Genomic DNA, 15,758 nt, shown 5'->3' with positions numbered 1-15,758 from the left:
ATTATAAAGGGGGTAAATATTTATGCAGTCACTTATTTTACCTTTCATATTTTTGTCTGGTTAACATTAATTTCCAGAAATCTGTTCTCACTTTGACATTGAAGTTTTTTTTCTGTATTTTTTTTGGTAAGTTGTTTTGACCATGATTGATTTATAAAATGAAAAAAACATCCATGGGGGTAAATACTAATTGTAGGCACTGTTCGCTGCCATGGCAACAGCAGGCTCCACCAATCAGGGAACATCATTGTGACAATCTGGGATTGTGGGTAATGTAGTTCTGCTTGTGTCTTCTACTGAAGTTTTTACCTTCATTTCACACTCTTGTAGCCTGTGGTGAGTCTATCTTGGATTTTTATGGCTAGTATTCAAATCCTTTATGGGGGTATGAATGGATTTTGTTCTTACCCACACTGTTGAGCTCTATGACCCGAACTTACTGCAGCTACTAACTGGCTTTAGCCTAACTCTTGTAGAATGCATTAGATGGCAATATTTTGTTCCTAATTGTCACATAGAATCTCTACAATGCTCTACTCCAGTTTTTTGAGTGAAGTATAATTTGTTTTTCCTTTCTGTCCCTCCAGCGACCCTGCTTTGACCCTCCTCGTCATGACGTTCCTGCAGCTGATGCGTTCCCCTCACCTCTCCTTCATCCAGACTGTTGTGTCCCTCTTCCTCGGCGGCGTGGCGCTCATGTCTTCATACTGGTGCGTTGGTAAACAGAAGGTGCCAAAGCCGCTCTGCTCTCCCATCAAGCACAGCAACTGCATCCCCGTCCCCGGCCTCTCCAACTCCAGCATCCAGTTCTCCTGGGAGACCGGGGACGACCGCTTCGTCTTCCCCACCTTTCACACCGGCCTGTTCATCACCTGTGAGGAGAACATCTACACGGACAAATGGGGTAAAAGAAAAAAGAGAAATTGTGTGAAAAAGGTGTTTGAAGCTTTATACACTTTTTTGAACTTTCTTATGTTGAAGCCAAATGCTAGATTTAAAAAATATATATTTTTTCAATTTCATAAATTGACACTCTCCATAATGTCAACGTAAAAACAGAATATAATTTTCTGCAAAGTTCTTAAAAATAAAATACTGACATATCACACTGACATAAGTATTCAGACCTTTTGCAACAACATTTGAAATGTAGCTCAGGATCCTCCCATTTCTCTTGATCTTTGCTGAGATGTTTCTACATCTTGAGTGGAGTCCACCTGTGATAAATTTAACTGGTTGGACATGAATTAGAAAAGAACACCTCTCTATAGAGGGCCTCACAGCTGACAATGATATCAGAGCAAAAACAAAGCCATGAGGTCAAAGGAACTGCCTGCAGAGCTCAGAGACAGGATTGTTGACAGGCACAGATCTGGGAAGGCTACAAAAAAACTGCTGCATTGGAGGTTCCCAAGAGCACAGTGGCCTCCATGACTCTCAAATGGAAGAAGTCTGGCACAACCAGGACTCTTCCAAGAGCTGGTCGCCCGGTCAAACTGAGCAATCAGGGGAGAAGGGCCCAAGTAAGAGAGGTGACCAAGAACCTGATGATCACTCTGACTGAGCTCCAGAGATCCTGTGTGGAGATGGGACAAAGTTCTAGAAGAACAACCATCACTGCAGCCCTCCACCGAGCACCTGAAGGACTGTGAGAAGCAAGATTGATTCTGTTTGATCTCAGTTCTAAACATTATGTCTGGAGGAAATCACGCACCCGCCCAAAACCATCCCAGCTGTGAAGCATGGTGGTGGCAGCAATATGGTGTGGGGGAGTTTTTCAGCAGCAGGGACTGGGAGACTGGTCAGGGTTGAGGGAAAGGAATAGAGCAAGGTGCATCGGTATCCTCAATGAAAACCTGTTCTACAGCGCTCAACATCAGGACAGTGACCCTAAAGTTAGCCAAGACAACACAGGAGTGGCTTAGAGAGGCCCAGCCAGAGCCCTGACTTGAACTCTATTGAACATTTCTAGAGATACCTGGACTGATGGTCCCCATCCAATCTGACAGAGCTTGAGAGGATTTGCAAAGAAGAAAAATGGCAGAAAATCCCCCAATCCAGGTGTGCAGAGCTTGTTGCATATTCAAAGACTGGAGGCTGTAATTACTGCCAAAGGTGCTTCAGCTAAGTATGGAGAAAAGGGTCTGAATACTTATGTCAATGTGATATTTCAGTTTTTATTTTTCATAAATTTACAAAACTTTCTAAAAGTCTGTTTTCACTCTGTCAGGCACATTCTGAATGCACTGTAGATTATTTTGTAATTAAAGGCAATTACTTTTAAAACAGCTGTGTTTCAAAATTTAGATATAAAAACATTACAAAATAAGAGATTAAATAGTAGAATAAATTAGGATGAATAACAGAGAATAAAGAGAGAAATCCGGATAATAAATTACACTAAATTAATTAGACACAAGGTGATAAATTAAGAGGAAAAATGTGACAAAGTAAGACTGAAATAGAGGGATAAATAAGGATAACTTAACCAACAAAATAATTAATAAATAAAAACATAAATAAGAATGATGATGACTAAGCCAAAATAAAGAAAGATAAAGAGACCAGGATAATAAATGACACAATATTAATCAGAAAAAGAGGAACAAATTGGGATGATAATTAAGACTAGATAAATGACAAATAAATCTAAAAATAAGGAGATAGATCTGGATAACAAATAATGAATAAAAATGGAAAAAAGTAATAATTAATCAGACATAAATTAGAAATAAAAGGTTGAATTGGGTGTAATAATAAGACAAAATAAAAAAGAAGAAAAGGTTAAATGAGGATAATAAAAGAGACCACATAAAATAAAAATAAAAAGACAAATCAAGAGAATATGATGCTAAATTAATCTGAAATAAGGTGATAAATTAGAATAATAAATGAGGTGAAATTAATGAGAAATAAAGGAATAAATTACAATAATGATGTGAGACATAACTAATTCAGGAAAATAAATAAATAAAAATAAAAGGGACAAAGTAGACAAGAAGTAAAGCCACCTTGCTGTCAATAATATATCCATAAGAGATCCTGTTATGAGTCTACATATTTGTGAGGAATTACTACAGTCACCTGTCTTTACAGAGTTTAATCAGTGTCCTAGTGAGTTTCAGAAGTAATATTTTTAAATCAGATTGTATGACTGATGGAGGATATTCCCAAGGTGAGCCAACAGAAACAGACAGTGAGTTAAAACTATCTGAATATGGCCACGAGCAGGACGGACAATAAAATCAGGTCACAGCGGGAGAGGAAATCTAAGGTGGCGATATGAAGTGGAGCCTGAGGTGTGTTGATTTGTACCAATGTGTGTCTGTGAGTGAGTGTGTGGAGCCCAAAGAGGATTATCATCAGTGTGTTTTTCTGCTCACAGAGATTTAGTCTGCAGCAGCCTGACTCAATTATGGATTAGATACTCAGAGAGAGAAAGGTTAATAGGATTCACAAACACAGGCCGCATTTTTACCGTCTCATCTGCAGCTGATTTACAACTGAGTTTAGGGATTGACTGAATGATAGCAAAATGTGACCCGTAATTCACCCGACTAATGTCAGCATTTATATTTGTATTTTATTTTATTTTATTTTATTTTATTTTATTTTATTTTATTTTATTTTATTTTATTTTATTTTATTTTATTTTATTTTATTTTATTTTATTTTATTAAACCTCCATTTTAGGAACCTTGCAGTACAATAGGACAGATTAGGATAGGACAGGACAGGACAGGACTGGGTAGGACAGGACAGGACGGGATGGGACAGGACGGGACGGGACAGGACAGGACAGGACAGGACAGGACAGGATCAGGATAGGATAGGATAGGATAGGGCAGGATAGCAGGACAGGATAGGATAGGATAGAACAGGATAGGACAGGACAGGACAGGACAGGAGAAGATAGGATAGGATAGGATAGGATAAGATAGGATAGGACAGGATCAGGACCGGACCGGATCGGATCAGATAGGATAGGATAGGATAGGACAGGACAGGATAGGACAGGACAGGACAGGAGAAGATAGGATAGGGTAGGACAGGATCAGGACCGGACCAGATCGGATCGGATAGGATAGGACAGGACAGGACAGGACAGGACAGGACAGGACAGGACAGGACAGGACAGGACAGGAGAAGATAGGATAGGATAGGATAGGATAGGATAGGATAGGATAGGAAAGGACAGGACAGGAGAAGATAGGATAGGATAGGACAGGACAGGACTGGGTAAGACAGGACAGGACAGGACCGGACCGGATCGTATAGGACAGGACCGGATCGGATAGGACAGGACAGGACAGGACTGGGTAGGAAAGGACAGAACAGGACAGGACTGGGTAGGACAGGACAGGACAGGACAGGACAGGACTGGACCGGACCGGACCGGATCGGATCGGATCAGATCAGATCGGATCGGATCGGATCAGAATGGATAGGATAGGACAGGACAGGACAGGACAGGATAGGGCAAGATAGTCCAGGATGGCAGGACAGGAGAGGATAGGATAGGATAAAACAGGAAAGGCAGGACAGGGCAGGGTAGGACAGGACAGGACAGGACAGGACAGGACAGGAGAGGATGGGATGGGACGGGATAGGATAGGATAGGATAGGATAGGTTTACCAAATCACATTAGACATCTGGTACAAATGAAATTGACTGATATACATCAGGCTCAATATTTGTTAACAAAGCCAATGCCAAAAAAGTTGGGGCACTGTGTAAAATTTAAATTGAAATAAAGCCAGAATTAAATGATCTGCTAATCTCATAAACCCATATTATTTTCCCAACAGAACATAAACAATTAATCAGATGTTGAAACTGAGACATTTTACCATTTCATGAAAAAATATTAGCTCATGTTGAAGCTGATAGCTGCAATGCATCTCAGGGTTGAAATAAAATTGACTCAAGCAAACACAACAAAAGCATCTTTCTGTTGCGGATGATGCAGAAATACAGCAAGTAAATGAATTGAACAATGTTAATTTTATTCCCCTTTGCTATATTTGTCCCTCGAAGCTCTTCAAGTGAAAATTCACAAAAAAAAATTAAAAGATTTCCTTCACTTCCTTGTACTTTTTTGAAATTCACATCTGTTTTCTTAAGTCACAGTGTGTTGAGCTTTCAGGGTTACCGTAACTGAGAGCCAAATTCAGTGAACTGATTGTTGCAGCTGTCGTGTAAACAAGGCGGAAAGAAGATTACCAGAGCGCAGAAACAGGTTGTTCCAATTTTTTAACTCACAGGAAATAACAGATTATCAGGATGAAGACAAAAAGAAAAAGTGCTGAAAGAAATAAATTAAAACTACAGTAGATACCATGATGAAATCTACTTTAGTGCTGCCATTGTGAGTTTTCCTGTAAGCTTGATTATTTTAGATTTAAACCTAACAAATCTCATAATCTCATCATTTTCAGCCAGACACCTTGGACATTATTCCCTCCTGTAGCCATCATGTTTAAAAAAATGTAAAGGAAGAAAACAACCAAATAAAGGTGCTTTAAATTTGGAGAACTTTTATCACTCAGTGATGACAAAATAGGAACAAACCAGGCACTGCAAGCAAGAAAAATATAAAAATGAAGACAAAAATGACAAAAAAAATGTTTTGATTACCATCCCTGATGAAGACCTTCATGGTCAAAAGAGTTTGTCCATTATAATGAAGCCTGTTAAAGTGTCTTCTTCCTAATTTTTAGATGCTTTTATGCTCGGAGTGCAAGGTTTCTCACTTCAAGTGTGCATGAATAAAATATAGTTTTACTTGTTTATAACTGATTTGCAGCATATTTTGTTTTCCAAATGCAGCAAGTATGAGTCATGTTTGTGATTTTTCTTACACTCTTCCTTGTGTTTTGTCTATGGCATCTTAAGTCCCCATGTGCTAAGCTTTCAGGCACACTAATTTAGCTCTAAATACGGAGCACTGATGACTGCAGCTGTCATATAAACACAGTGGTAAACAAGCCAGAAAGAAGCTTAACAGGCTGCAGAAGCAGCTTGTTTTCTAGCTTTCTTATTCTTTTTGAATTAGCATAGCTAATAGCTATATAGCTAGAATCCTACTTCAGAGACTGATGTTAAAAGAATAGGGGATGCTACACAATGGTAAACATGGCCACGTCCCTATTTTTTTGAGATATGTTAGTGCCATCAAATTCAGTATGAGCTAAGATTTTTCATGAAATGGTAAAGTGTCTCAGTTTCAACATCGGATATATTGATTATGTTCTATTGTGAATGAAATATGGGTTTATGAGATTTGCAAATCATTGCATTCTGTTTTAATTTACATTTTACACAGCGCCCCAGCTTTTTTGGAATTGGGGGTGTACATGATAAACTATTTTTGTTAACCGGTATAGTATATGGCAGGTATTAAAGCCCTCATGGCCTTTGTCTACATGTAGACTAAAACACTTGTGTATTCTTGCCAATTACCTTCACATTCTTCGGCTTACATCAGTCATGAGAGCTCATATTTACTCTCAGAGTTTTTTCTTACTGTGCTGCTGAGGTAAGAAATCAGATGTGTAAGTTTGCTGCTTCCTTTGCTTGGAGCAGTTACATAAAGACTTAAAACTTAATGATCTGGTCTCACTGGCTCCTTTTAAGAGGGTGTTCAATGACTCCGAGTTTTTTGCTTCATTTCAATGTGTCTTTTGTTTTCCAGAGGAGAAGTGTCGAGGATTTTATACTCTGACTCCACGATCTGAAAAAGGTAAAAGTGTTCTCTTTTCCCTGCTGTGTTTTGTTGTGTTAAAATCAAAAACCTTTATCTCTATTTGCTCCTCTCTGCAGCGATGATGTGGCTGTCGCTGTCCATGGAGCTCATGTACGTGGGTCTGCTGGTGGTCAGCTGCATTCTGCTGTCTGTGCAGTTGTGTATCAGGGCCTGGTGTCCCTCCACGCAGCGCTGGGGTCAGCTGCTCAACGCCTTTGCTGCTGTCTTCACCGTCCTAGGAGGTACAGAGACACAGGATAGAATAACCTTAAGGAAAATGGAGAAAAATGCAAACAACTATGCAGGAAGGGCAAAAATCTCTTCTATCTTCTTATAAGGAGAACTGAAAACAGAAATTAAAGGTCACATATTTTACCTCTTTAAGACAAATTTATATTGGTCTCAGATGTCCCCAAAACATATCTGTGAAGTTTGTTGCTGAAAAAACACTCCTGTATTGGATTTTTGAATGTCTAAAAGCCCCTCTGTTTCAGCCCTGCTCAGCACGAGCAGTTTGTGTGTGTGGCTTTAAATATAAATGAGCTATCTGACTCCACTCCCTGACTCCGCCCCTCTCAGGAAATGGATGTGGCTCTGCAGATCCTCCAGCTAAGAGGAGGATCAGGGGTGGGACTTTCTTCCAAGTAGGGAGGGCCAGCTGAACCTGGGGGGGGGGGGGGGCTAACTCCCCACATTACATCATGAGGGGCAAACCTGAGAACGGCTTGTTTCAGCACAAGGGGGGAAAGGATTTTTCTGATTTTTGGAGGGATTGTGGACAGGCCAGGGGCACATATTTTTGTAAGAAAAGATTGAAAAAGTGCATTTTGCATGATATGTGACCTCTAAAAAAAGTTAAGCAAGGGTTTAACTTTCTTAATTATTGAATAACTTGAACAAAATTAAAAGTAAAAAAAGGAAAAAGGAAAAAAGGAAAATAAACAGACTTTGAATATGCACAGGACGCTTTTCTGGTGACACATTCTCGGCACAGAAGAACATAAATTACCATATATAAATGCACAAATAATCAAATATTCTAAATATATTCCGATTTTTTTTGGTTGTTCATGAATCAAAAACATTTCAGAGTTCCTCAGAGATCAAAACTTTTTTTTATATGATCAAAAATGAGATTAAGGAAATCAAAATCATGAATGTTCTATAATTCATATTCCTCTAGAATTTTTATATTAGAGATTAGGAAACTGAAGTCTACATGAATTGTTTAAGATGTAGGAATACATGTGTGGATTATTCTTTATTTTCTTTTTTGTACATGTACTGTAAACTTTGCATTGAATTTTGAAGTTGAGCATGTTTAGGTTAAATTTTCATTCATTTATTAACTTGTTTTGTTTATAGTCGTTATTTCATTTACACACGTCCTCTTATTCTCTAAACAGGTCTGGTTGGGATGGTGGGTCACATGATGTACATGCAGGTGTTTCAGACCACAGCTTCAATGGGACCAGAGGACTTTAAACCTCACAGCTATGGCTACTCCTGGGCTTTCTAGTGAGTTCTTAAAAAAAGGCTTGCAAATGATTAAATATTTGACTTTGTGACAAAACAAGTGCTTCATTACCACTTGCAAGTGAAAAAAAAAAACAATTGTGACATCCTAAGATTTACTTGTGACTGAATAAATATTCACTCCCTTCAAGTCAGTATTTAGTGGAGTCACCTTTGGTTGCAATCACAGCTCTGAGTCTGTGTGGATCGGTCTCAATCAGGTTCAAACATCTGAACACTGCAATTTAATTCTATTCTTCTTTGAAAAACTGCTCCAGCTCTGTCAGGTTGCACAGGGATCAGGTGTGAACAGATCTTTCAAGTCCATCCACTAATTCTCTATTAAGTTGAGGTCTGAGCTTTGACTTGGCCACTCCAGAACATTCACCTTGTCGTCTTTAAACCATTTCTGTGTAGCTTTCTCTGCATTGCTGGAAAATAAATCTTCACCCAAGTCGTAGTTCTCATGCAGACTGAATAAGATTGTCCTCCAGGATCTTCCTGTATTTTTCTGCATACATTTTACCCTCTACCTTTACAATCCTCCCAGGGCCAGCTGCCGAGAAGCACCCCAACAGCATAATGCTGCCACTATCGTGCTTCACAGTGAGGATGGTGTATTTGTGGTGACGTGCAGTGATCCATTTTGGTCTCATCAGACCAAAGAACTTTCTTCCACTTTACCATGGAGTCTCTCACATGCCTTTTGGTGAACTCTAGTCCAAATTTAATCAGTTTTCTTCAACAGTGTCTTTGTCTTTGCCTCTCCCATAAAGCTTTGACTGGTTAAGAACCCGGCCAACAGTTGTTGCCTGCAGAGTCTCTCCCATCTCAGCTGCTGAAGTGGAGCTCTTTCAGAGTAGTCATAGGTGTCTTGGTGGCCTCTCTCACTAGTCTCCTTTTTGCACGCTCACTCAGTTTGTGAGGATGGTCTGATCTAGGCAGATTTACACGTGCCATATTCCTTTTTTTCTTGATGATGGATTTATCTGAACTCTGAAGGATGTTCAAAGCCTTCAAAAATCTGTTTTTATCATTCCCCTGACTTGCACTTTTCAATAACATTTTCTCTGAGTTGCCTGAGTGGTCTTTTGTCTTCATGGAGTAATGGTAGCCAGGAATACTGATTAACCAGTGACTGGACCTTCCAGACACAGTTGGCTGGACCTCTGTTGACTTAGGTCAGCAACTTTAAAGTGAATGATCCAGAATAATATTTATTCAGTCACTTGTACATATTTTTATTTAATTTGCATTACTTTGTAGAAATCTGTTTTCACTTTGACATTAAAGAGGGTTTTAAAACATTTTTTTGGTCTGGAAAACCAAATTTTATTGACCACGAGTGATTTATAAAATCAATAAATGGCTAAACATTTCCTGTTCCCGTCTGTCTCAGTGTTGCCTGGCTCGCCTTCACCGTCTGCATGTCCGCCGGCGTCTCCACACTCAACAACTACACCAAGAAGGTGCTGATGGTGGGACCCCGACATTACTCCAGCCTCAACCCCTGCAGCTTCAACTTCGTTGGGCTCCTTCCTCCTTATTACACCCCTGCCAACCCGGACAATGCCATCTCACACTTGTCTCCTTACTACGCCCCCCCTGCCTCAGCGATACCTCCCCCTCCTCCGAGGCTCACACACTCTGACTCCTTCCCTCCCCCTCTCTCTCATCCTGCGCCTGCCTCACCGTACCACCGCCTCTCCCTCCCCTCTCCTTCGCTCAGACCTGCCGTGTCCATCGTGTCGCTGCCGGGACACCAGGAGGAGCGCTACGAGCCGGAGGACGACTTCAGCCCGCTCTGACACCGCCTCTGGATTAAAACAACCGTTTTGAGATCATGTTCAGTGGAAAAGAAGAAACTCAATAAATGGTTGAAAATCAAGTTTTATTATTGTAAAAATCATTGTCACTGTTGATAATGAGAAATAATGGTAGCAAAAATACAACAGCATCAGGCACAAAGAGCATTATGGGAAATAAAACATATTTACAGTTTAAATCTCACGCTTAAGTCGAGGCATTAGACGCCTTTCTGTCACACGGAGTGGAAACAGCTGATTTATTAAAGACTGAAGCTTTTAAAAGGCTGTTTTATTAAAGAGTTATGCTCATGAATGAAGACATGATAATGGATTATTCGATTTATATAAAGCTGCTTTTTTGGGTTGGGCTGTCTCCAAATAGGAAGAATTTTTTGTGAATATGGCCTCAAAACTTTTGTCCAAAAATGCTTTACAATAGTAGGTTTTATAAAGCCATAACAGCATCGAAAAGTATTCAATTTATACACTTATTGTCTCTTCTGATCGTAAATTATAAAAAACAAACAAAAAACAACATTATATAGTTGATGTACACAGATACAACTGCATAGGTTTATCAACAAAGGACATCATATCAGGTCATATTCTAAGACTTTTAGGAGTTAGTGGCACTTTTTTAACATGATCCAGAGCAGATATATATAAGAAACAATAATGAACTAACATTAAAATACGACAAAACAAAAAACTAAAATCATAAACTCGCCCCTTTTTATCCAACACTCATCCTAATATAAATGTGCGTAACAGAAAAAAAAGACCACAGATTTTACTTTCCAACCTGTTTTCTCTAAAGCAGAATTACTGAGAGCTTTAAAAGCATCTTAAAAACAGAACTAGACTATTCTTAATCCTGAGATGCTCTCAGTAATTCCTGCCCAAACTCAGGGTTGAAAATAAACTCAAATGCACGTCGTGTTTGATCGAGCCTGCAGACTAAGCAGACTCGATCAAACTCAAGTTTGTATTTGGTAACAGGTCTCCTATGTGCAGCTGAAAATACGCTCACAGCTTAAATCTGATGACAAAAACGAACCATCTGTGACTAAGCTGAAAGAGTAGATCCAGCTAAAGGTTTTAAGGCCGGTTGGAGGTGAATCTAGAGTCCCGTTTTTATGCGGTTTTCTTCCGTAACACAAAGTAAGTGATGGAGGAGATGAACGTGAGGGCAAAGGAGATCCACGCCAGGATGAAGCAGTGACCGTACCAGCCATTGTCCTCGTCCAGGTGGAAGCGGTCTGTGTAGATGGAGGCTGCGATCATGATGCACAGGCCTGGAGAGGAAAGTGACCAGGGGCGTCAGGATAACAGGATTCAAACTTCAAACTCATAATTCTAGAAGTACATTTACATGGACTTGAGTATCCCGGTTGTAAACATCATATCATGATTTCAGATCCAGAATCGTCTCCTTTGACCCCCAAATGGCTATTCATTCGGTACCCCTTTGGCTTCATTAGATCTGCAAAATCTAGCAGTATGTTGGCCTACGACTAGTGCTTGTGGTGGTATTTTACTCCAAAAGAAAGATTATTGGGAGCTTTAATTTGATAGGACAGCTGAAATGAGACAGGATATAGGGAGAGTAGGGGAGGAAGACATGCACTGAATGACAGGATTGAAATTTGATCTTGTGACCAGTGTGCGGAGTACTGGTTAACAGAAATGTTATGTAAATATTCACTGAAATACCACATTTCTCCAGATGAAACCTGCTCACTGGCTGGCCCTTTTGTCTGCCCTGCTATAAGACATTAATGTTCATCAAATATGAGTCTTCAGTGTTTGGAGCACCTGTGGTAGAGGATTGTGGAGAAAAGATTATCCATATTCAAGGGCTCTCAAAAATAGGGATCCAGATTCCATCTTTGACATGAAAGATCTGGATCTTTGAACCAGCTTATTTACAAATGACACCAGTTTTGAGGAGCCTTATTTTTGTGGATGCATGGATATTTTGGCGTGATATCGATATCAGCTGATATGAACATTTCTACCGCTATTTTGCTTATAGAAAACTGTCTATATCAGCTGTAAATATTGGCTGTACAAACAAGTAAGGTAGTGAAGTTTAGGGCTGGACCAACAGACCAACATCTGAAGTCTTTATCTTTATTTATTATCATTCCTTACACTTTAAAGTGTGTTTTAAGGACTGACATGTCCTAATTTGTCCATCCTTAATTTTTAAATTGTGCGTTTTAGGGACTAAACTTTTAGATCTGACCAGAATTTAAATACTGGGCACCCTCACACCTACAGCCAGTTTAGAGTTACCAATTAACCTGGCAAGCATGTCTTTAGTGGTGGGAGGAAGCTGGAGTACCCAGAGAGAACCCACACATGCACAGGGAGAGCATGCTAACCAAGAACCTTCCTGCTGCAAGACAGCAGTGCTAAACCTTGACAAGTGATGTATCAGCAAAACAAACATGGTAACAATGGTGGCAATAGGATGGTCTAACTTTTGTCGTACTTGGTGATAAAAGAATTAAATATTACTGTCAGTTAAGATGGGGGACCAGTCACAGGTAAGGACATGTTTAATATTTGCTGTCTCTCTTACCCTGCCTCTACTATTGCTCCTTAATGTTTATTGGGTATAACGAGGAATGTTGTCTTTTCATGGCTGCGGCATGGATGAAGATCCAAAGACAAGCTGCTCATGTTGTGGAACATCAAAGTTCATTTTGAGTCTTAAAGCTGAGTAAAAATGACACATCTGCCACTGTATGTTGGGGTTTAACAGTGATGAAACTGTGATAAGCTGCAGTAGTTGCATTTTCTCACATTTAAAACTTAATGCAGTTTGTTTGGTAGAAAATAAACATTAAAGATGCCTGAAAAAAATAAGAGTGTTAAATATAGTGCTGCCCAATTTGGTAATAATGTGCAATTGCGATTACACTGGACAGTGTAATACATAAATGCTATCATGAGTCTGCTTGCAAGAAAATGCAGAGAATAATGCCCTTTACAAAAAAAGGCACTTCTAGAAAATTCAATAGTGGCACCATTGCAAACCTAAAGGCCTTTCTGCAGGCATTTTTATAAACCTTTCAAGTACTATTTAATACAAAAATAATTGCAGCCTTTTACAAGGTTATGCAATTGCACAGCCTGACATTGCAATTGCCATAAGATTAACAGTGCAGCACTAGTTATAAGAAACCAGCATAACATTATTTACCATCCATACAGGGGTATGGAAACCAGGTTTCTCTGAGTGCATGTAAAGGCTGGGATACGGCTTATAACTGGGATACCCAAGTCCATGTGAACACGCTCATTAATATCTATTATAAAATACAACTAGAAGTCCTAGACACTCAATACTGGATAAAGTCTTGTTTTCAGATGGCACGCAAACTCCCACACTCTCAATTTCACAGAGGGATTAAGTGCTTAAAGTTTCAGCACTTTCCACTGTCATTTATAAGTAATTTAACAGACATTGTACTGTCAAAAACACATATTACAAACTTTGACAGCATTCAAAGACACATGGTGGTACAGCGAGAGAAAATATTTAAAAAAAAAGGGACAGGAAAGGATCAAATAAACTCACAGGCCAGGAACTGGAAGATGCCAGAGATGGTGAACCTCTTCCCTTTCTCGAGGGTGAAGAGCTGAGCGACGAAGACGAAGATGCCGAGGATGGAGAATATACATGCGAGGATTGAGCTGGCCTGCACTGCTTGGAGGTAATCTGCAGGGGGAGCCAGAGAGAGAGAGAAAGGGCAACACAGGGAGGGTGTTAAATATCACACTGACACACCCAGGAAATATCAAAATGCTGATTTGATGCTGTGCTTTCTGAAAATCCTGTCAGGACATCTCATTCTTTACACACGCATGCAAATTCATGCCATGTTAATACTTCTGAGGAAGACTGCAGATGACAGTCGAAACATGACAAGGTATAAACATCTCCTACAATAAGTTGTCTGAAAAAAGAAATCCAACTGTAACATGTTAATACAATTCTGTTTGATTTTTAAATCAAATGTTGCCGTTTTTGTAAAAACAGGGCTAACCGATCCAAAAAAAAAAATAATTAAAAAAATAATATTCAAGATGAAGACATGAGTCATTTCTTCCAGCTTTGCAACACATTTGTCTTTTTGATGCAATATTTTGAGCTGAAATAGGGGAGAGCATCAAGAGCAGTATTAGGTTTTTATTCAAGTATCTGAAAGCTTTAGTTTCCAATAAAGACATGTAAATAATGGCATTGAGTAATTAAATCTATTAATAAATAGGATTGTTGGATAGTCCATTGCTCTGCAAAACAGTTCTACTCCTGAGAGCAGTACTCCTAGATTTGGTAGATTTCTTCTGATATTTTTTAAGTTTACCTTCTTTATGTTTTGCACAGAAAACAAGACAAGGTCCAGAATGAATCTAGTCTAAATTTACTTTACGATTAGTTTGATTCAGATTCTGATGAACAAAATCTACGTAATAGTAATTTAACAAGTCACTTATTTACTATTTCTTTATGTACTTCACAGTGGTTTAAAAGTGGGTGAGTTTTTTATTTTTAAGTGTCATCTGGATGCAATGACAATTGTTTGGTTATTATTCATCAAATCGGATCCAGGTGACACCTGGCAACCCTAGTGAAACTGATTAGCTACAATTCTCAGTTTTAAACTCTTAAAAGTGTCACTATAAATTTGATTGTGATCTTTTAAGCATAAATATTGTGTTTAAAGATGCAAAGTTAGATTTAATAAAATGCTTTCAGTGCTTTAAATGACTAAGAGATGTCCTAGTGTGGAGGTCAGACAGGCGATGGCACAGCAAGTCTTAATATGTGCAGAAAATCACAGATAATTTGAAGGCAACTAAGTTTTAGAAGAAATAAGCACAACTTCTATAACTGAAATCATAAATGGATTGAAAGAGAGGGTCCTAAAACTGTTTCTGGAAGCAGTGCATCTGACTTCAGAGAGGCACAGCCATGCCTGAGGCAGCTTGGGAGCCCTGGAAAATCTGGTAGCCCCACACCAAGTGCAACACAATTTACATTCTCAAGTACTGGAAAATGAAGTCAACGTGGAAGTGCAAAAAACTGCAGTTTCATAAGTGTCCCAGTCATTAAAAGCCAGCAGAAATAAACACATTTACAGCTGGGTTCAAAAACATTTTAGTCTGACTAGCTCATGTCAGCAGCGGTTGATTTTGTTTTATAGAGCACCAGTTTTGATTTTAATAAGGATAAGGGTTGTGCACAGTATGGGTGTGGCTAATCTGACTGATGGGTATGCACGTCATGGTTGTTTGCCAGGAGGTTTAAGGCCTGTCTCTGCTCCAGCTTATTGCCGAATCAAAAGTTAGTTTGAGTCAGCAATCTACAGAAACCTATGGGTGACATGACTGGAACTACATCCATGTTTTATAGACTCTGTGGTGCTACTTTATTATCCAATTATGATTGACTTTATGCAGCATCAGCAGGAAAACAACGTGACCAAACTGCCTCTTTCTTATTACATAATGCTCGTCCTTGAAGTGGCATTTCAATGCAGCACATGTTCTTCTGTTTGTACTTTATTTTAAGACTTCTGGAGACACTTCCTCATTAAAAAAAATCTAATGGGAAATTCCAAACCTAGACTCAGGAGTTTAACAAAAGTTTTAAAATTTATTAAAGCTGTTGTAG

At 39.2% G+C, this 15,758-nt stretch overlaps 2 protein-coding genes across 3 annotated transcripts in view; one reads left to right on the top strand and one right to left on the bottom strand.

The window, feature by feature from the left end:
- The first annotated feature begins 612 nt into the window (after window positions 1-612).
- On the top strand, window positions 613-10,069 carry LOC121529540 (germ cell-specific gene 1-like protein). The gene is made up of 4 exons (XM_041817477.1): window positions 613-904; window positions 6,824-6,988; window positions 8,153-8,264; window positions 9,661-10,069. Exons 1-4 carry the CDS (start codon window positions 613-615, stop codon window positions 10,067-10,069), a joined length of 978 nt encoding a protein of 325 aa, XP_041673411.1.
- Window positions 10,070-10,133: 64 nt separating this feature from the next.
- The window catches only part of LOC121503794 (epithelial membrane protein 2-like), a 34,268-nt gene continuing 28,643 nt past the window's right edge, over window positions 10,134-15,758 (bottom strand). For both annotated transcript variants that reach the window (XM_041778353.1, XM_041778354.1), the window contains 2 exons: window positions 13,659-13,799; window positions 10,134-11,364 (listed from right to left, as the gene is read on the bottom strand). In XM_041778353.1, coding sequence (XP_041634287.1) covers window positions 11,204-11,364; window positions 13,659-13,799 — 302 coding nt within the window. In that variant the 3' untranslated portion in view covers window positions 10,134-11,203. The remainder of the gene's footprint in view (window positions 11,365-13,658; window positions 13,800-15,758) is intronic.

The sequence above is a fragment of the Cheilinus undulatus genome, linkage group 21 (assembly GCF_018320785.1).
Source record: "Cheilinus undulatus linkage group 21, ASM1832078v1, whole genome shotgun sequence".
Taxonomy (NCBI): Eukaryota; Metazoa; Chordata; class Actinopteri; order Labriformes; family Labridae; genus Cheilinus; species Cheilinus undulatus.
This window is presented reverse-complemented; position numbering and strand designations above follow the sequence as displayed.